Here is a 22,010-nt window from a genome sequence, read left to right as displayed (position 1 = left end):
TTTTTACTTATTTTAAATTCTCATTTCTTGACATTAAAATAATCGGGTAAAGGAGATGAGTACCTTTATTTTTGAAAGGCATCACTCTATTGAAGAGTATGAATGTGTGGGTTGGGCCACATACTCACCTGTGCTCAGGCGTCACTTCTGGTGGAGCTTGGGAACTGTATGCAATGCCATGTATCGAACTGGAAGTGGCTGCACCTGAGACAACATCTTAAACCCTTTTCGTGCTCTCCATAAAATTTGGGGGGATGGGGCTATCACAGCAATGCTCAGAGGTTACTCCTGGCACTGCACTGGCTCTCTTGAGAGTGCTTAGGGGACCATATGGCCAACCAGGGATTGAACTCAGGGCAGTCTGCAATACAAGCTCCCTACCTGCTGTACTATAGCTCCAGCCCCAGCATGAATTTGAGGGGGGAACTCTACGCAGACTTGGGGGACCTATTTGGGAAGCCAGGGATCAAACCTGGTTCTACCGTGTGCAAGGCAAATGCCTCCCCGCTGTGCTGTTGCTCCGCCCCCCAGGTTTGAATATTTTGAAGACACTTCAAAATCATAGGCTGTTATTTCTTGAAGGTTTTAATATTTTTTTTCTTTTTGAGGAGGTAAAGAGTAGTATTTGGGCCATATCCAATGATGCTCAGGGGTTACTTCTTAACAGTCTCTTAAGCAAAACTTTATTTACCTTGAGTGAACAAGGATGAATTTGCTCTAGCTGTACTTAATGGATTTTGTTCTCTAGATCTGCCTTGGTCTGTCAAACATCCCGAGAGTATGTGTATAATAATCATAATGGAAATAGTTACCTCATCACAGTCACTTTTTGGGAATAAGACCGAGAAATGACCTGTATTCTACCCAATAGTAGTCATCAATGTAGTAAACTTTACTCTGCCTTAGAACCCCTTCTGTTTAGACATACTCAGAGTTCAAGACTTAATTTCAAGATTTTATACTTGAGTAAAAGGCAGTAACATCAAATGTGAATGTACAACTTTTATAAAACTTCTTTTTCCACTACTTTCCTCTTATCCTCTAGGAAGTAGATTTCCTTTTGTAGCCATTACTTCCTTGGCCCAGCTTTTTTTTTATTTTTTTGTTTTTGGACCACATATGGTGACACTCGGGGTTACTCCTGGCTATGTGCTCAGAAATCGCTCCTGGCTTGGGGGACCATATGAGACGCCGGGGGATCGAACCGTGGTTCATCCTAGGCTAGCGTGTGCAAGGCAAAAGCCTTACCGCTTGCTCCACCACTCCGGCCCTAGACCCAGCATTTTTTATCTAAAATATGATATTGGGGGCTGTTGTCCTTACCAGTGTCTTCAGCTTTGTCTTAAATTTCCCAGGAAATCAAAATCTGAAACTGTTTTTATAGGGTCTTAGTTCTCCTCACCCAGAGATATACCATTGATTTATGTGAAACTAGTAGTGATAAGGAGGCAGCTGGTCAGGCTGTGTGACTATTATTAGGTTTTTCATACCCAGGTTTAGAGGTGCCAACTTAGTCTTTTGTCATGGTTGGTCCATTACAAACCCTGGTGTGAGTTTCCTGAGGCTTATTTTTACATTTCCCCGATCCTCTCTGAAGCCCTTCCTTCAGTTCCCCAGGAAGGGCAAGATGAAGTGAGAATTGGGTGAGCTCACTCTGTTGGGTCACACCTCCTCACTTGTGTGCATTACTTTGTGCTTATGTTTTTGCATACATCCGCTGATTTGAACCTCACGGCCCTGACTTAAGGAGCAGGTAGGTAGGGCATGTGATCCTTCCCTTTCATTTCAAAGACAGGAAAGTGAAGTATTAGTAGACAATGGCCTGACTTGCCCAGGGTCACTGATCGGCTTTGCCAACACTGAAGCCTAGCTGCTTGTACTAATTGCGCCACAGCTGCCATTAACCCAGAGCTGCTAGTGATAGCTCCTTCTAACTCTGGCCATAGTACTGTCTCCTGGAGAGGTGCTGGCCACGAAATGGATAATGATACTCAGTTGCAGTATTCAGAGCTGACATGCTACCATGCATGCCTGGAATGCCCTTCCCTGGTTTCTTCACCTAATAAGTTCATCCTCATCTTCAAGACTCAGCCCAGAAGACACCCTTCTAGGAAGCCTTGACTGTCTTCCCCAGCTCATGTTCCCAGAGCACCACTTACTGACTTCTCTTGCTGCTCACACTGCTTTTTGCCTGCCTGCCTTCTTACATGTGTCCCCATCTACAGTAAGTTCCTTAAACATGGGCATTGTTCCGTTCACCCCAGTGTGCCTAGCATCTAGCCCAGAATCTGGAGCATGCTCTTGTCTTGTCTCCTAAGTGCATTTGGTGTTAGATATGTGTTTTTTGCACAGGTTTTATGCTGGGGGCTCAGAGAGAAGTGGACAGCAGATTGTTGGTCCTCCCAGGAAGAAAAGTCCCAACGAGCTGGTGGATGATCTTTTTAAAGGTGCCAAAGAGCATGGAGCTGTGGCTGTGGAACGAGTGACCAAGAGCCCTGGAGAGACCAGTAAACCAAGAGTGAGCATAGATGGGGGAAGAGATCTTTCTTTCCTGTAGTGACTGAAATGGTTGCCTGTGTTTTTCAAGTCATGTCCTGCTAACATGTTCTGTTTATTCCGTCCAGTTTGGTTTGCTCTATGTTTTGCTTCATTTTATTTCATTGAATGAGCAGCCACCTATTTGACATAAAATCAGGATTGTTTTTTTGTCTTGAAAAAAATTAGTCTTTTCTGCTACAGTCAGAATCCTGCATAACCGCGATAATAAGAGCTTCATAGCAACTGTCCCCTTTAACCAAGCAGCTGTCCTACCCCCATTCCCAGCTTAGTCCTCACTACTGAATTTATTTACCTGTATCACCTGCCATACCTTATAGTTCTGAATTGGGTATCCATAGAAAGTATTAATAGGATTTAGCCACATCATTATATGTGTAAACCACTCTGTGCATATCCCTCAAGTGTCTTTGAATTGGTCTTTTCCAGCCATTTGCAGGGGGTGGCTACCGCCTTGGGGCAGCTCCAGAGGAGGAATCTGCCTACGTGGCAGGAGAAAGGAGGCGGCATTCTGGCCAAGATGTGAGTATGTTTATGTACCTTAATGTCACTACAGGACTCACCTGCCATACATCAGGAAGGGTTGGTCACTGGTATGAACTGATACCTAATATGGAAACCAGCAGGGGCACTGTGCTCGCTGTAGTTCCTGGACAGAAGAAAAGCTTAACCTAAGAACCAAAGGCAGCTCTGTTTATCACAGAGAGGGTGTGGGAACAAGTTGAGTATCCTGTGTGTCCTGGGCAAAAGGACTTTGTGTCTAGAGGTATGGCATGGCTAAAGACCACCAGAAGAGGCCTAAAACGCCATATTTATAAAATTGGCCCTTGCTGTCTTCTAGGCCCTCTGTTCCTCCCCTTATATAAGACTCCTCCCTCCGGGGCCGGGCGGTGGCGCTAAAGGTAAGGTGCCTGCCTTACCTGCGCTACCCTAGGACGGACCACGGTTCGATCCCCCGGCGTCCCATATGGTCCCCCAAGCCAGGAGCGACTTCTGAGCACATAGCCAGGAGTAACCCCTGAGCGTCACCGGGTGTGGCCCAAAAAACCAAAAAAAAAAAAAAAAAAAAAAGACTCCTCCCTCCATTAAATGTGATCCTACTTATATAGATCAGTGTGTTTGGGGGGGGGTATCTTTTATAAGATGCTTTAAACATATTCTTTTTTTTGGGGGGGGGGGTCACACCCGGCAGTGCTCAGGGGTCACTCCTGGCAGTCTGCTCAGAAATAGCTCCTGGCAGGCACGGGGGACCATATGGGACACCGGGATTCGAACCAACCACCTTTGGTCCTGGATCGGCTGCTTGCAAGGCAAACACCGCTGTGCTATCTCTCCGGGCCCTAAACATTTTCTTATACCCTGAAAATTGCTAGAAATAACAGATACACTAGGTAAGGTGCCTACCTTGCATGTGGCCTACCCAGGTTTATTTCCCAGTAGCAAATATTCCCCTGAGCCACCACCAGGAGCAATTCTTAAACTCTGGGCATTCCAGAGTATGGCTCAAAAACAAACAAAAAAGACAACACTTACCTGGTAGGGAGATACCATGATCACGAAGGTGGTTTTCCCAGGGTGAGGCTTATCCATTGCTCTCCGGATGTGCTGACCCCTGCGATTTCCCCAGATGTGGGAAACTTGACTGCATAATTTGTGGTTGTGGGGGACTAAGTTCGTGCTTTCCCCTATTTAAAAAAAAAGACAGTTTGGGGACCGGAGAGATAGCACAGTGGTAGGACGTTTGCCTTACATGCAGCTGACTCAGGACATACCATATAATCCCGGCATTCTATATGGTCCCCATGCCTGTCAGGAATGATAGCGCAGAGCCAGGAGTAACCCCTGAGTATTGCTGGATGTGACCCAAAACCAAAACAAACAACTGTTAAGCATGGGCAGGAGGGGCTAAAGAGATAGCATGGAGGTAGTGCATTTGCCAAGCAGAAGAACAGTGGTTCGAATCCTGGCATCCCATATGGTCCCTGAGCCTGCCAGGAGTAACCCCTGAGTGCTGCCGGGTGTGACCCAAAAAACAAACAAACAAACAAAATGGGCAGGAGGGCTCATAAAAAGGAAACAAAAACAAGATTGGAAAGAGGTCATGGTTAGCAAAAGGTTGAGTTTCATTATTCTGTTTTTTGGGGGATTTTTTGATTTTTGGTTCACACCCGGCACTGTTCAGGGGTTACTCCTAGCTCAATGCTCAGAAATCACCCCTGGCAGGTGCAGGGGACCATATGGGATGCCTGGATTTGAACCACTGCCCTTCTGCATGAAAGGCAAACGCCTTACCTCCATGTTATTTCTTCGGCTTCCGAGTTTCACTATTCTGGACTCTTTTCTGTGTATGTCTTTAGAAATTTGTAAGCGGAAATTGTAGGTTATATTTTGAGGTGGAGCCACAGAGATGTATCACAGATAATATATAAATAGACTATTTTTTTTGTTGTTGTTGGTGGTGGTGTAACCCAAAAAGGTACACACTCAAACCTGCTTAGGGCTTACTCCTGGTTCTATGCCAGCACACCGGCACTCCTATAGATAGTGAAACCACAGTTTTTGTAAGTCACTTGCTTAGTACCAGTTAACTAGAGAGTGCCAAAGTCAAGACAGACCTAGGTCTGCTTAAAACCCAAGCTCTTAACATGAGCCAATCACCTTAACTTTAAGTTAATATTAATCTGATTGGTTATTGACTTAACTCGTGCAAGCAGATGACCTTGTGTACTTAATAATGATTCTCAGGGGCTGGAGAGATAGCATGGAGGTAAGGCGTTTGTCTCCTATGCAGAAGGTCGGTGGTTCGAATCCTGGCGTCCCATATGGTCGCCTGAGCCCGCCAGGAGTAACCCCTGAGCACTGCCAGGTGTGACCCAAAAACCAAAAAAAATAAAAAAATAAATGATTCTCAGATAGTGAAAACATATTCACTTGCAGTTTCATATTGCTAGTTTCTAGATTTATATTGTTCTTGCCATGTTCCTGAGGTATTTGAATTACTTGCCTCCTGTCACAGGTTCATGTTGTATTGAAACTCTGGAAGAGTGGGTTCAGTCTGGATAATGGTGAACTCAGAAGCTACCAAGACCCAGCCAATGCCCAGTTTCTGGAATCTATCCGCAGAGGGTGAGCATAAAAAACCTTCCTGGTGTGGTAGCTGGCAAGATAGTACAGTGGGTTGGGAGTTTTTCTTGTATGTGACCAACCTGGGTGCAATCCCTAGCATCCTATATGGTTCTCCTGCACTCACCTGCCAGCAGTAATTCCTGAGTACCTCTGCATGTAGGAAGTCTCCTTGCCCCCCAATAAAAGCCTTTCAGGTTTCTTACCATTGAGTAATATGACTAATGAGGAAGAAGCTGCTCTAGATGTTTATTATTTCAGAAGTAAAGGTTTTTAAGTATACTTAATTAAGTTTGAGACAGATTTATACATCTGGTCCAGGGGTCTCAAACTCGCGGCCCTCCATACAACATTTTGTGGCCCTGCCCTAGAGGAATCTATTTTGTTTTGTTTTGTTTTAGTTGTTGGGGTCACACCCCCAATGTTCAAGGCTTACTACTGACTTTGCACTCAAGGATCACCCCGACTTTGCCTCCTGCGGCCTCCAGGTAAATTGAGTTTGAGACCCCTGATCTAGTCCAAAAATCTTGTATGTCCATTTTGCCCCCAGGGACCTGAAACAGAGCTGAGTGACCAGATAAAATAGAAGTTTCTGACTTGCTGGTGCAGGCAAGAGAGAACGGGTAGTAGATGGGAGTTTCTAGCCTTCTATGAAGGTTCAAAAATTTTCCCAACCCCCATCACCATCATTCCCATCCTGCTCTGTGTATCTCCCAGCTTTGTCTCTTCTCCCACAGGGAAGTGCCAGCAGAGTTGCGGAGGTTAGCACACGGCGGACAGGTGAATTTGGACATGGAAGACCATCGGGATGAGGATTTTGTAAAGCCCAAGGGAGCCTTCAAAGCATTCACTGGCGAGGGTCAGAAACTGGGCAGGTAAGGAGGAAGACAGGCAGGAAGGAGTATGGCTGTCATTCAGCCCTGCCTAGCCTGATCATTGTGTGCAGCTCTTTACTTACTTGCAAGATCCTTCTTTTTTTCTTCTTTTTCCGGGAAGAAGAGTATGAAGAACATGAGCTTAGGTGTTAATAACCTAAGGTTAATTTTAAATTTCTTTACTTCTCTAGCTTTGTGACCTTATGGTGTCTGTTCTCAATTTGATCATTATAATGAAACTAGTAGTCAGTTGTTGTAAGGAGCATAGAGAACACTATCTACTATAGTGAGTAGACAGCGAGCAGGAAGGATAAGACTTTGACTCTAGTAAAGTGTGTTGAGAGTAGGGGTGACCTTCTCGAAGACTAAGCACTAAAATGGGCATGTGTATTCGTTACCTGAATTAATGATTCAAATAAATGAATCCATTTTCGATCAGCTAGCTTTACAGAAGTGCTCTCAATGCAAGGAAGCTCCTGGATGCTGTTGGCTTGTATAAGCAGCTGCTCCATCATTGGGGAAGCTCTTAACCCTGTTTGTCTGTTCTCACCTGATACTTCCACAGTCACTTCCTATAACTTTCTTAAGTCTTCTGCCACTGCAGGCAGCTTTTATTCTAACCCCTCATGGGATCTGATTGATTAGTCATTGTTGCTTCTGATAGGCAGAATTCCCTCTCTGCACCTTTTGCCAGCCCACGGGCACATGCCTACAGAGTCCTTTGGTTATTTTCTTCAAAGGGAAGAGGCACAACATAGTCTCCTTCTCCACAAGTACAGTCCTTGCAGTATTAAGCAATGCATTGGTCTGGATGGAGTATCTCAAAAGTTGGGCACATTTGCATTTATTTGATTTTAGTTCATAGCCATATGTGCTAGAAATTTACTGCTGACAGTGTTTTCTGATTGCTCAGCAAAGCTGTAGTCATTTTTCATAAAGGGGATAGCAGACTCCGAGGACTTGTAATTATGGAAACAAATACTTCAGTACTCAGTTTGTCTCTGCTGTAAAAGAAATGAACAGTTGATTACACAGACTCTGTCTGAGTGAGACTTTTAGTGAATTATTCTCATATGGCCCAGCTGCTCTAAGAGTGAAATGGCTCAAGTTATAGTCCTTCTAAGGAAGCACCAGACCTAGGCAGTTTTCTTCGAGCAGGAGCATATTGTTGCATCTCTAATCCACAGTGATTGTACTTCTAAATGTATGTCATTATTTATCAGGCCAACCTAGTCGATCTTGTTTTATTTATTTATATATATATGGAACACTCAGAAGAGACATAGCAGCAAATCCATATATCAAGTTTTCTTTGACCATCTCATGATTAGTACCAAATTAATTAAAAAGGCTATGTTGGAAAAAAAAAAGCCAAAAGTAACTGTTAACCTTGTATAGAAAGTTTTTGAAAAGTGTGGCAGTTGTTGTACCTTCCACATGTTATTTCTTCTGATTCTCATAGCAGAGTAGTTCCTTATGTTACACATGGAAACACTAAATGGAGTAGCTTCCTGAAGGTCACACCACTTATTTTACTTGTAAGACCTGACATCAGTGTTCGTACACACTGAATATTCCCAATAATAATTGCTGTTGCCTAATGGCTTGCCTACTGTACCCTAAAATGAATAAAAGGTGCTGGGTATAGTATTCCTATTTTACAGAAAAGGAAATTGAGTGGCTATAAGGTAGTACAGGAGTATAGACACATGTCTTGCAGACCCAGGTTGGATCCTGACACCAGGGTGTTGGCCCTGTTGGTTCCTGACACTGTGGGTCCCGAGTGGTACTCATTCATGTGTCCTAGCACTGATAACCTATTCATTGACTGAGTATTGTCTGGAATGACTCTGGTTCCCTGAACATTGCTTGTGAGATTCCATCACCAAAAGAAAATTCTTTAGAGTCAGAGGAGAAGTAATAGTAAATTTTCAATATAAGTATTCTTTTCCAAAAGTAATGCTTGATGATATCATGGCTGTTAAGAACACATAGGATAGAAACTAGAGTGATGATATAGTGGGTGAGGCAATCCAGGTTTGATCCCCAGAATTCCATATGGTCCCGTAAGCCCCCAGGAGTAATTCCTGAGCATCCCAGGTATGAGTCCTAAACTTGTTCATTGGCTACTGGCTTTAAATTTTAAAACTGCCCTTCAATGTTTGCTTTCTTTTTTTTTTTTTTTTTTGGTTTTTGGGCCACACCCGGCATTGCTCAGGAATAGCTCCTGGCAGGCACGGGGGACCATATGGGACACCGGGATTCAAACCAACCACCTTTGGTCCTGGATCGGCTGCTTGCAAGGCAAACGCCGCTGTGCTATCTCTCCGGGCCCCGATGTTTGCTTTCTGTCTCCTCATCTAAAATGAAAATAATAGCCATCTCAGAGGGTAGTTAGAATTGGTAACTGAGGCTGTGTCATACCCCTTACCTGCCAGAGATTGCAGACAAAGGACAGTGATTGTTCAGCCATTTTCCCTCCCTCCTTTCTCCACCCTTACCTGGACTGACAAGTGAGGTCAGGTACCTTAGAATAATGTATTCTTTCTTGCTTTTTATTTGGTTGAAAATATGTTTCCTTTATGGTAGGGAAAATACTTTATTGAGTACCTGGAATTGAGTACTTGGAATTGTCACAGCTGAGGGACAGGCTGCTTGTAGTCTAATTAGAGAGTTGACCCTAAGGTCCATGAAACAAATTTTCCAAACATATTTTAAGACCTGTAATGGCTATATCTATACATCTGGCCCACATTTCAGTCTCATAATGCAGAGAGGCTGTGATGAGACTGATGTATAAAAGTTTCTCTCATTGGGGCTGGAGCAGTGGCGCAAGCGGTAGGGCGTCCGCTTGCACATGCTAACCTAGGACGGACTGTGGTTCAATCTCCCGGTGTCCCATATGGTCCCCCAAGCCAGGAGCGATTTCTAAGCACATAGCCAGGAGTAACTCTTGTGTGTCAATTGGTGTGGCACGAAAACCAAAAAAAAAAAAAAAAAGTTTCTCTCATAGCTGTCACAGTAAATGTGGCCAATATTCTGTTCTGAGCTCTACTTTTAATTATCTACGCCAATATTTTTTTGTTTGTTTTTTTGTTTTGTTTTGTTTTGTTTTTGGGCCACACCCGGTAACACTCAGGGGTTGCTCCTGGCTTGGGGGACCATATGGGACGCCGGGGGATTGAACCACGGTCCGTCCAAGGCTAGCGCAGGCAAGGCAGGCACCTTACCTCTAGCGCCACCGCCCGGCCCCTAAGCCAATATTTTTTACATTGTCAGAAAAGAATATGATCACACTTCAATTTTTGTTTTGTTTTCTCTGGATTCATGAACTGGGTTCCATGAAATACTTTCTCTTCAGAAGATTAACAAGTGTAATAGCACTTTTTTTTTAAGCACATTGTATACTGAAGTCAAGATAGCTCAATGGGCTAAGTGCATGCTTTGCATAATGGAGACCCAATTTAGTTCCCACAGCCTGTGCTGGGTATAACCTCAAAATAAATGACTGAATAAATTTGTTTAGCTACATTATCTTTCATGACGTTTAATGTTCTAGTGATCTGTGATGCTACTAATGTAATATGTGACACTGAAACTTTTCTGGAGATCATTTCAAAGAAAAACACCTGAAAATATTACTGTTGGACTTGCTAATAATATACATTTGGGGTTATAAAGACCAGAGGGAAGGAGTAGATCTAGGAATTTTATCTAATTAGAGGCTTGGAGATAGGAGCAAGTGAGCGCTCATCTAAAGGCCTTTCTTCACTACAAAGATCTAGACCAGGGTGTGGGGTTTATGTGAAGCTTGCTGGTTGGCTGGTTTCCTAGGGTTGATGGCTGCCGCCTGCAGCTTTTAGCCACCTGCAGTTCATGATATACACTGTATTCATGTTTGTGCCAACCCTAAAATGGACAGGTCAGCAGCAAAGGCATCACACAAAAAAAATCAAACGAGTCACAGGAGGAAATGCATTTTGGCCAGTGGAATTGAACACCTTCTTGATCTTAATGAGACAGCCAAGCTTCTATATCTGTGTTGTTTTCCCTGCACTTTTTTTTTTGTTTGTTTGTTTTTTGTTTTGTTTTTGGGCCACACCCGGCAGTGCTCAGGGGTTACTCCTGGCTGTCTGCTCAGAAATAGCTCCTGGCAGGCACGGGGGACCATGTGGTACACCGGGATTCGAACCAACCACCTTTGGTCCTGGATCGGCTGCTTGCAAGGCAAATGCCGCTGTGCTATCTCTCCGGGCCCTCCCTGCACTTTTATTAGTCAGAATTTTAACAAATCATCTGAGGTTCAGGGTTGAAGTAATTAAGACTACTTGTGCTAATGCAAAAGGTGAAAGGAAAAAGTAAAGGTATTTTACAGGTGTATGGCAACACCAAGGTATCTGCTAAGAGAAAGGCTGAGAGTGAGATAAAGGTGGAAGATTGGGAGTTCAATATGCATTGACTGTATTTGAGCCACCATACATGCTTTATGTACTTCTTTGATACTCATAAAACCTGAGCTAGGTGGTTAATGGATGATTCTCCAAATATGACATGGGTCATTTTCCAAATTAGATCACATGCTATCTCATAAAACATACCTAAATAAGGGGCCGGAGAGATAGCACAGTGGTAGGTAGGGCTTTTGCCTTGTAAGCAGCCGCCTCAAGACCAACAGTGGTTCGATTCCCGGCAATCTATTAGGTCCCCCATGCCTGCCAGGAGCGATTTCTGAGCAGAGCCTGGAGTAACCGCTAAGCGCCGCCAGGTATGGCCAAAAAAAAAAAAAGATACCTACATAAATAAATAGGATAGAATTGTACATACTACCTTTACCTTCTCAGAGCATAATGCACTGAAATTAGAAGTGAATTACAAGTAGACACAGAGAAAAATTTTCAACACCTGGAAATTAAAGAGCTCACTACTGAACAACCAGTGGGTCAGAGACAAAATCAAAATATTGCTGTAAACAAACAAGAATGAAGATAAATTATCAGACTGTAGGACACAGTAAAGCATTACTAAGAGAAAAATGTATAGCTTTGCAAGCATTCATCAGGAAGAAAGAAGGGACCTACATAAATAGCTTAATGGCACAGCTTATAAAATTGGAAAGTGATCAAAATGAGCCAAAAATAGGAAGACAGAAGGAAATAATTAAGTTTAGAGCAGAAATTCAAAAATAAAAATCTGAAAGATCAATAACAGCAGGAGTTGGTTCTTTGAAAAAATAAACAAAATTGATAAGCCACTAGTAAAACTCAAAAAGAAAGGAAGAGAATTTAATAAACCTAATTTGAAATGAAAAGGGGGAGATTCCTAGATACTACAGAAATTCAAAGGGTAATCAGGTTTCTTTGAGAAACTATGCCACAAAACATGAGAACCTAGAAGACATGGATAGATTCTTGTACTCGTATAACCTCCCAAGGATGAACCAAGATGATCTAGCACCGTGATGACGAACCTGTGGCACTCGTGCCAGCAATGGCACACGAAGGTCTTGTAGCTGGCAGGAGGGAAGGTCATCAATTAAGATATGCAGTGCGTGCCACATAGTTTTTAGAAACTAAAATCTTGTTATTAGGGCTTAATTGATGTGCTGGCACTTTTGAGGAAATTCTTTGGTTTTGTGCGGTAGTTTGGGCACTCGGGCTCAAAAAAGTTAGCCATTACTGATCTAGCATATCTAACAAACCCTTCACTATTGAGGAAATTAAAATGATAATCAAGGGCCTGGAGAGATAGCACAGCGGTGTTTGCCTTGCAAGCAGCCGATCCAGGACCAAAGGTGGTTGGTTCGAATCCCGGTGTCCCATATGGTCCCCCGTGCCTGCCAGGAGCTATTTCTGAGCAGACAGCCAGGAGTAACCCCTGAGTATGGCGGGTGTGGCCCAAAAACCAAAAAAAAAAAAAAAAGAAAATCCTAAAGACTATCAAAAAGGCTCCTAGAGGCCGGAGAGATAGCATGGAGGTAAGGCATTTGCCTTGCATACAGAAGGTTTGTGATTCAAATCCTTGCATCCCATATGGTCCCCTGAGCGTGGCCGGGTGTGACCCAAAAAGCAAAAACCCCCAAAAAAAAAGGAAAAAAAAAAAGGAAAAAAGGCTCCTAGAAACAATAGATTCATACAGCAAAGTGACAGGCTACAAAACTTAACACATAAAAATCAATGTCCTTCTTATAAACAAATAATGATAGAGATGAAAAAGACACTAATAAAAGCAGTCCCATTCACAATAGCACCACACAAACTCAAATATCTTGGAGTCAACTTAGCTAAAAGAAGTGAAGGACCTATACAAAGAAAACTATAAAACATTGCTTCAAGAAATAAAAGAGGATACAAGGAAATAGATATATTTTTTTTATATATTTATGCATTGGGAGGATTAACATCATTAAAAATGGTAATACTGGGGCCCAGAGAGATAGCACAGTGGCATTTGCCTTGCAAGCAGCCGATCCAGGACCAAAGGTGGTTGGTTCGAATCCCGGTGTCCCATATGGTCCCCCGTGCCTGCCAGGAGCTATTTCTGAGCAGACAGCCAGGAGTAACCCCTGAGCATCGCTGGGTGTGGCCCAAAAACCAAAAAAAAAAAAAAAAAGGCAATACTCCCCAAAGCATTATACAGATTTAATGCAACCCTCTAAGGATACCCATGACATTTTTTCAAAGAAATGGATCAAATACTCTTGAAATTCATTTGGAATAGTAAATTCCCAAGAGTAGCTAAAGCAATCCTATGGGGGAAAAAATTGATGGGAGGCATCACTTTCCCCAACTTTAAATTGTGCTACAAAGTAATAATCATTAAAACAGCATGGTACTGTAATAAGGACAGACCCTTAGATCAATGGAATGGACTATTTCAGGCATAATTTAGACATACAATTAATTTTTGACAACAGGGCAAGAAACACAAAATGAATCAAGGAAATCCTCTTCACAAGTGGTGTTGAAATACCACTCCTAGGGATAAACCCTAGGAATACAAAAATACCCTCTGCATGCCACTCATTGCAGTGTTATTTCCAATAGCTAGAATCTAGAAACAATCCTGAGGTCTGATAATAGATGAGTAGCTAAAGAAACTGTGGGACATATACACAATGGAATACTATGCCACTATCAGTAAAAATGAAATCATGAAATGTTCCTATACATGGGTCGATGTGGAAACTCTTAGGCTGAGTGAAATAAATCAGAGGGAAAGAGATAGACACAGAATAGTCTCGCTCATCTGTGGGATTTAAGAAAAATAAAAGACAGTATGATGGTAATACCCAGAGATGAGGGCCAGAGGACCGACACAGAATGTGAAGCTTACCAGAGTGCTGAGCACAGTTGGAGAGATGACTACTAACAACTATCATGACCATGGTCATGAGTGAGAGACATAGAATGCCTGTCTCAAGACAGGCAGGGGGTGGGGGCAAAGGGAGAGGGGGGTATTGATGGCAGGAAGATTGCACTGGTGAAGGGGCTGGTGTACTTTTTATGACTGAACCCCAACTGCAAGCATATATGTAATCATAGTGTTTAAGTAAAGATATTTAAAAAACTAAATTAACCTTATTTAAGAGAAATTACCCAACACCACCATATCTGGTAAGATGAATTCAAACCGAGGATCATCTGATTTTTAGCTTTAAACACCGCACAGAGGGGCCAACTAGATAGTACAGCGGGTAGGTGCTTTCCTTGCACATGGCGACCCAGTTTCTGCCAGGTTGTATCGGGAATTACTTAGCTGCAGACATGATGCCTTTAGCCACTCTAATTGAGGCTAAAATTCATCCTTGTCAATTGTATCCTCTAATCCATGATTGCTTCTTTCCTGCCTGAGGCTATTGTACTTCTTGCTTTCCTTCTTTCAAAAGACACTTTTAGGTAGGGATTCTAAGGAATGAGGATTAGAGGTGAATTCTGCTGGGTTTATAAAAGTCATTAGGGGGCCGGAGAAATGGCACCGTGGTAGAGCATTTGCCTTGCACACAGCTGATCCAGGACAGACAGTGGTTTGAATCCCAGTATCCCATATGGTCCCCCATGCCTGCCAAGAACAATTTCTGAGTACAAAACCAGGAGTAACCTGAGCACCGCCTGTGTGATTCCCCCCCCCCCCCCCAAAATAAAGTCATTAGGGCAGGAATTGTTTGGTCGTTTATTTCATCAGTAGCCCCAAATACAGTGTCAGATGAAGCCAGACAGTAAAGATCTGAAACCACATTCTTTTTTTTTTTTTTTTTGGTTTTTGGGCCAGACCTAGCGGTGCTCGGGTTACTCCTGGCTGTCTGTTCAGAAATAGCTCCTGGCAGGCACGGGGGACCATATGGGACACCAGGATTCGAACCAATCACCTTTGGTCCTGGATCGGCTGCTTGCAAGGCAAACGCCGCTGTGCTATCTCTCCGGGCCCTGAAACCACATTCTAAGCCTGCGAGGGATTTTGTTCCTGAGTCTTAATCTTATTCTCTCTCCTCAGCACTGCTCCCCAGATATTGCATACCAGCTCTCCGGCCCAGCAGGCAGAAAATGAAGCCAAAGCCAGCTCTTCCATCTCAATTGACGACTCACAGCCTACCACAAACATCCAAATACGGCTCGCTGACGGTGGGAGGCTGGTGCAGAAATTTAACCACAGCCACAGGTACCTTGTGCATTCTGCCTGACTTTTCTAGAAAGCTCCCAGAAATTCCCACAGTAGGTGGGAGCTGGGTTGCTACTCTTCCTCCTCAACACCAGCAGGCACACCACTCAAACCACAGGAGACAATGGGACGGGAGGGGCTGAAGTCTTAGTTCTGCTTCCTTTTCCTCTGTTAAGTATGACCAGTGACTACTGTGTTCAACCTAGATCCGATGGGTCTTTTTCCTCTTATGTCAAATTAGAGAATTGGGTTCTTCAGTGTATTTAGCCACTGGATTCTTGGTTCATCTTAAAACCAAAGTGCAGAACAGATAAAAGTTGAATCGCTTTGGATGACAAGAACAAAGCAAATGCAGCTCCATCTCACCAATTTTCCTCTTCCATAGGGTCTTTTGAACCCCACTCAGCTAATTAAGGTCTTTTCTAGAGCTGGCCTTTGAGAAGTTCTGAATTCCTGTTCTACCAGCTCTGGGTTGACTCAAAACAACTGCCTCTTACATTTTAAAGATGGGGAAACTGAAGTGTGGAATTTAGTTAAGCTTAGGGAAATCTGCTTGTCACTAGTAAAGATATTTGGCATATCCTATCTCTAACATACTAGTATGTAAATGTCATCACCATTGACCAACTCATCCAAAATGTATGCTGGGAAGGGGAAGCACTGAATGGTTTGATGACCTTTGAGTGTTCCTTTAGAGGAGAAACCTATGAAACAAGCCCCAAGAGTTAGCGATGTTTGTTCAAGCATTGCTTGCTCCTGGGCCAGAGTGGGTAGGGCACTTGTTTTGCACATGGCCAACCCAGCTTTGGTCCCCAGCATCCCATATGCCCCCCCCATAAGCACTGCCAAATGTGATTCCTGAATGCAGGACCAGGAGTAAGACCCTGAATATATCTGGGTGTAGCCCAAAAAGCAATAAACAAACAAATAAACATTTCTTATTCCTTAGTTTCACTTTAGGTGCTTGGAATTTAAGGGAATCAACCCATACACTGATCTGATCTGAGTTCATCTGTTTTCAGGTGATCCATCTTCATAATTAAAATGTTCAGGACAGTGTCTAGAGAAGGAATTCCAACACTCAAAAATTAGTGACCTTCATTTGTTCCACTCACTGATGGTACATCTCATGATGTACCTTTGTAGAAGTCATGGTCTGTCATGCTCTATGGGGAAAACTTTTACGCTAATCCAGAGTTGTGTAATTCAGATCTATCCTGTATCATGGAAGGAAATAGATATCAGGAGTTTCAAAAAGGCTATCCCCGCATTTGACCTTTGGCTTGAGATTTGATTGGGATTACAGAAAAGGGATTGGGCAAAAACACCTCTGGGAAAAGGGACCAAAATCTGAACAGAGAGCGAGATATAGTGAAGAACTAAAGTGAATGATGAGATAGAGAACAAGGGGAAAGCAGATAGTATAAAAAACGGGCCTTGGAACCACAGAAAAGATATTGGTGTTCATCCCAAGCAAAATGGAAATAAACTGGGAAGATTTTAGGTAAGGAAGGACTTAGGACCCTGTCTGCTTCCTAATAAGAGTTATGGCTCTTTTGTACTAGATGGGCTCGGCCTGGTAGGAGACTTAGGGTGGATCTGAAGCAGCCACCCACTGGGTGGGGTTGTTAGAGCAGAGAATACTCACCAGGATTCACCCCTACTTCACCAGGATCAGCGACATCCGACTCTTCATTGTGGATGCCCGGCCGGCTATGGCTGCCACCAGCTTTGTCCTCATGACTACCTTCCCAAACAAAGAGCTAGCTGATGAGAACCAGACCCTGAAGGAAGCCAACCTGCTCAACGCCGTCATTGTGCAGCGGTTAACATAACCCCCTGGCCCCGTGGGCAGCTTCACCTCCCTCCTGAGTCTCCCACGGCCCGCTGCCCCATGGGGACCACACCCACACCCCTCCCACATACCCAGCCGTCCAGTGCCACGTCTTCTTCGTAGCTCTGGGTTCTTAGATCTCAGTTGGACATTTGTTTTCTTTTAGTTGCATTTCCTGGGTTTTTGTGACGATCAATGGACTTTAAAGAAAATAATAAAAACAAAAACACCAAAAAAAATCGAAGGAATATCACCAGCATGTTGTGTGGAACCTCTCCCACTGAGTAGGTTCTTACTGTAAAGTCATTTATCTCGAGGATCTGTGGGGAGGAACTTCCTTCCATGCTCTGCAGAAAATTGCTCATGGCACACAACATCGTCCACTAGTATGCCCACCCAAAACCACCACAATGCCCAGTGGAGAATTCTTCAACCTTCATAGAGAAGGGAGTAGTAGGGAAACTTCAAGAAAGACTTTGCAGCCACTGATTCCTGTAAGAACAGATCAATTGCCAGGCTAAAACTCTTGCAGGAGGATCTTCCGAAAGTGTGAGGTCAGACCAAGGTAATACACATTTCCTTTACACGAAAATAATTTGTTCATGTACTCAGACCCTGGGCAACTCAGATAACCCAGGCCTTGGCCAGTTGAGATTCTAACTCTGCCTTTCTGTCCCGGCCCTGCCCTCTCTGGCGAGTTTCAACTAACTTCTCTCTATGCTTCATGTACAGAATCTGAGTGTTCCTAGGCAGTAGATAAAGCATTAACTTCATTTGGAAACAGCTTATACCGACCCAGATGAGTTAGAATCAGAGTGTTTTAGCTTGAAATATAGAGAAAAGTCACTGAGCCATTTGCTAATTATGCATGGCAAAATCAAATACTGGTGGCTGCAGTCCCTTTGCTACAAATGTTTGTAACCTTTGCCAGTGTTAGCACTTGCAAGAGGCTTCTACTGAGTAAATTTTGAGGGTGAGTGTAATGCCAGTGCATGGCTTTGGTGTGCAGATTCTGCTTCCATTGTTCTCTGCCCCATTGAGTTTTGATTTGCAAACAGTTCAGGCAATAGTTCCAGTCTGGTAAAGACCAGTATGCTTTCTGTGCAAGTTTTGGAGAAGAGAATCACTAGGGTCTTGGATGGAAGGAAGGCTTTCCACCTCCCTACTAAGTGAACTACAGACTTAAAATTAACCCTGACTCAGAATCTCCTGGTCTTGAATCATAATGTGCCTCAGTCCTCTCTCAAAGCAGTTATTACCAGTCACTTTCTCTTTCCTGCTTCACCCACTGCGATGAGCCAAGAACCAACACTACTTCTACCCAGAACTGGGACAGGGCATGGGGTTTCTACCCAGACCTATCCCATGAAAGAGACGTGGCTTGGTGCTTCCAATCCCAAACCGGCAGGAACTGCCGCATATGCCACAGCATTTCCTCCAGGGAAGATGTCTATGGAAACTACAAGTGGGTCTGAAAAATCTTTGTACACTATTGTCACCTTGACCATTAAAGACCAGAATGAGGACAATGGAGTTTTGTACTTTCTAATGAGATAATTGGAAGAAAGTTGGGTAATGGGCCAGAGAAATAACATGGAGGTAGGCGTTTGCCTTGTATGCAGAAGGACGGTGGTTTGAATTTCAGCATCCCATATGGTCCCCCGAGCCTGCCAGGAGCAACTTCTGAGCGTAGAGCCAGGAGTAACCCCTGAGCACTGCCAGGTGTGACCCAAAACAAAAAAACAAAATTTTTTTAAAAATAGAAAGTTGGGTAAGCAGTCAAGTAATTCCGGTACCTCATTAGTACATTAGCACAAAATATAAAACCCCAATCACCTGATGGAAAAAGATAAAGTCTGAATGCTTCTAGCAGTTATGTTTTTGGTTTTTGTTTGTCTTTTATTTGTGAGGGCTTTTTGGTTTGGTTTGGTTTTATTTTTGAAGAGCCACACCAAGTAGTGCTTAAGGGTTACTCCTGACTCTGCACTCAGGAATCACTCCTGGCAGAATCATTGGACCATATGGGAAGCTGGATTGAATCCAACCTGGCCACATGCAAGTGCCCTTTCAGCTGTACTATCTCTCCAGCCCCAGTGCTTAGGTTTTTAACCCAAAAACATGTATACAATAATGCACTTGACCCCTGCCCCTATCTTGTGCAGTGCTTCAGGATTCCTACTTAAGTTGAATCAGGAAATCAGCTAGGCAGAGGATCTGCTTGTAGCCTCCAGAGTTCAGAGTGACCAAGGTCAAAGGCATCACCCGCCCTAGAGCCAGGGATTAGACTGGCCTGTCTTCAGTTTAGGTGAGGATGTTCTCAGCCCTCATTTTCTGTTCTCAGTTGTCTATATGTCCAAGTTAGATCAGCCAGATTAGACTCACCAGCTTTTTATTTCATTTTGTTGTTTTTCCCTTTTAAAAAAAAAAAAAGGTGGGGGACTAGAGAGGTCATCAACAGCTACTGATACTGGAGCTACTGAGTTTCTGTATTCAAGGCAGTTCTTTTTGCTTGTGGGATGGGTTGGGGTGCTTCCCAGATGTGCTCAGGAGGCCATTCAGTGCTGAGGTTCAATCCTGGGACCTGTTTTTGCTAGAAGAACTTCAGTCCACTTTGACCTATCTCCCTGGTCCTTAGTTAAATGAGGCATTTTGAATGATCCCCCAAATTTGCTATTAAATAGGGGGATCTGATGGCATTAAATTATCTGAACCAAAGATACCAGTGCATGGGACATGTCATGATAGAAAAATAAGTCATGGGGCCGGAGAAATAGCATGGAGGTGGAGCATTTGCTTCGCATGCAGAAGGATGGTGGTTCTAATCCTGGCCTGCCAGGAGAGATTTCTGAGCGTAGAGCCAGTAGTGACTTCTGAGCACTACCGGGTGTGACCCAAAAACCAAAAAGAAAAAAAAAAAAAATAAGTCGACTGGAGAGACAGCACAGCAGGTAGGGTGTTTGCCTTGCATGTGACTGACCAGGGATGGACCCGGATTCAATTCCCAGCATCCCATATGGTCCCCAGAATCCGCCAGGAGCGATTTGTGAGCACAGAGCCAAGAGTAACCTCTCAGCGCCACTAGGTGTGGCCCAAAACTCACAAAAGGAAAAGAAAAGTAAATCAGATTCTGTGAGTAGAAACAAACCGGTCAGAATGTTGCCCTAAACCAGCCTCTACTGTGAGACATGTTTGTTTGGTCCTGTAAACACCCTATGGGGTATGTCAACAGTGGAGGCATTTTGTTGCTTTCTCAAAGATGACACAGGAAGAAGCAAGCAGATATGAACTCTGGACCTGTGATTTTAGATCACATTGCCAGAGTACTCTCCCTGCCCTTTTTATACCCACTTGTCCCCACTCAAGCTTCCTAAAACTGACAGTTGAGTCCAGAGAAGCAAAATGCTGTTCCCTCTGTCGTGATGGCTAGTGTCTTCACAGAAAACAGCCCATGTGTGTGCACACACAAGCACTGACAAGTAGAGGTTCTTCTTTATTAAAATGGGTTTTTAATCTTGTGTTATGGGCTAGATCTATGCCATCCAAGAGATGGCCCATTCCTGTCAGTGACTGTACTCAAGCCAGGATAGGGAAACAAGCTGTCCAAAGTAGTCCATCTAGAAGCAAGTTTCTCTGCTTTGCAAACACATCTCTCCCAGGGAACTCACCCTCATCTGTATTCACTCCATCCATCACTAGTCCTCTAGTGTGTGCTGCAAATACATCCCAAATCCAACCATTTGTCATCACCCTCCTGTGATCTCCCAACTCATCTCCATCTTTTGTACAGCACAGCAGTGATGCTTACTGGTCCTCCTGCTTCCACCCTTCCTTTAGACTATATACAGAAGAATCTAGCCCTCCCCTGATGGCCCCCAGGGGATTTCCATGCCCCTGAGAGATCACTAAAACCTGAAGTGCCTGTGCTATGGCTCTTCCAGGTCCTGGCTGTCTGATGCATTGTAGGTACCTACCTCTGTGTGTTTTGACATCTAGATGGTCAAGCCCATTGTTTTCTTGAACACCAAGTCGTGTCTGACATTGGGGGTCCTCAATAGATGAATCTCAACAGTAGGAACCCTAGTTCTCCGGAGTCTCCAGCTTATGTGTTTAGATGGCTGCAGTCCATCCCTTCCAAAGCAGGTTCTCTTTCAGCCACATGGTGGCATCATACTAAAGAGCACCTTGAGTCTCAGGGTCTTTCCAGGGAAGGTGCTGACAGGGTGGGCTGAAAATTAGCATATATAAATAGGAAGCAGGATGTGAAGGAACTACACCCCAGCCCTTGTCCCACCTGCCTGGACTAAACAAGGAAGTTTATTAAGACTCAATGACTCAAGCCAGGGAGAAAGCCCAAAGGACTAGTGTGCATGCTTTGCAGGTAGGAGGCCCAGATTTGGTTTCCAGCACCTGCCAGGAGCAGAGTAGGAGCACTGAGCTGGAAGTATTCCTTGAGTAATCTGCAGATGTGGCCACAAAACTAAAAGCTAACAAAGGATTATTACTTTACCCAAATGAGCACTCATTTGGGTAAGCATCTTGCCTCATGTAATCTGACACCATCCCAGAAGTATGGTGGGGTAGCCCTTTTTTTTTCTTTCAGGGAAGAGATTGAGACAGCAGTGACGGGATTTCCCCGAAGTCATAGCAAATGAAAGGCAGAACCAGAATTTCACTTTCTGACTACCTGTTTACAAACCCATGACCCTTGACTGCCAGCTCCACTGCTATGAAAAAGGACCGACAAAAGGGACAATGAACAGGGGAGAAGCAAGGCAGGGGAAACTCAGGGAAGGCTCCTTAGAAGACGGGACTTTGAGGGGTCAGAGAAAAGTATGTAGGTAAAGCATTTTCCTCGCATGCAGTCAACCCAGGTTTGATATCAGGCATCACATACAGTCCTCTGAGCCCACCAAGAATGATCCCGGAACATAGAGCCAGGACTAAGCTGGAGCACAGCTGGATGTATC

The 22,010-nt window shown here is 43.9% G+C and overlaps 1 protein-coding gene and 1 non-coding gene across 2 annotated transcripts in view; both read left to right on the top strand.

Annotated features, from left to right (window-relative positions):
- The window catches only part of NSFL1C (NSFL1 cofactor), a 28,210-nt gene extending 10,824 nt beyond the window's left edge, over positions 1–17,386 (top strand). Inside the window, exons 4-9 of the mRNA XM_049779305.1 lie at positions 2,353–2,518; positions 2,986–3,078; positions 5,573–5,682; positions 6,417–6,554; positions 15,045–15,209; positions 16,882–17,386. Of these exons, the coding sequence (XP_049635262.1) occupies positions 2,353–2,518; positions 2,986–3,078; positions 5,573–5,682; positions 6,417–6,554; positions 15,045–15,209; positions 16,882–17,044 (835 nt within the window). The 3' untranslated portion in view covers positions 17,045–17,386. The remainder of the gene's footprint in view (positions 1–2,352; positions 2,519–2,985; positions 3,079–5,572; positions 5,683–6,416; positions 6,555–15,044; positions 15,210–16,881) is intronic.
- On the top strand, positions 4,082–4,244 carry LOC126019240 (U1 spliceosomal RNA). Its single transcript, XR_007498978.1, has one exon. It is a non-coding gene; the product is annotated as a U1 spliceosomal RNA (small nuclear RNA).
- Positions 17,387–22,010: the final 4,624 nt, after the last annotated feature.

The sequence above is a fragment of the Suncus etruscus genome, chromosome 9 (assembly GCF_024139225.1).
Source record: "Suncus etruscus isolate mSunEtr1 chromosome 9, mSunEtr1.pri.cur, whole genome shotgun sequence".
Classification (NCBI taxonomy): domain Eukaryota; kingdom Metazoa; phylum Chordata; class Mammalia; order Eulipotyphla; family Soricidae; genus Suncus; species Suncus etruscus.
Note: the sequence above shows the minus strand (reverse complement) of the source record. Positions and strands in the feature narration are given on the sequence as shown.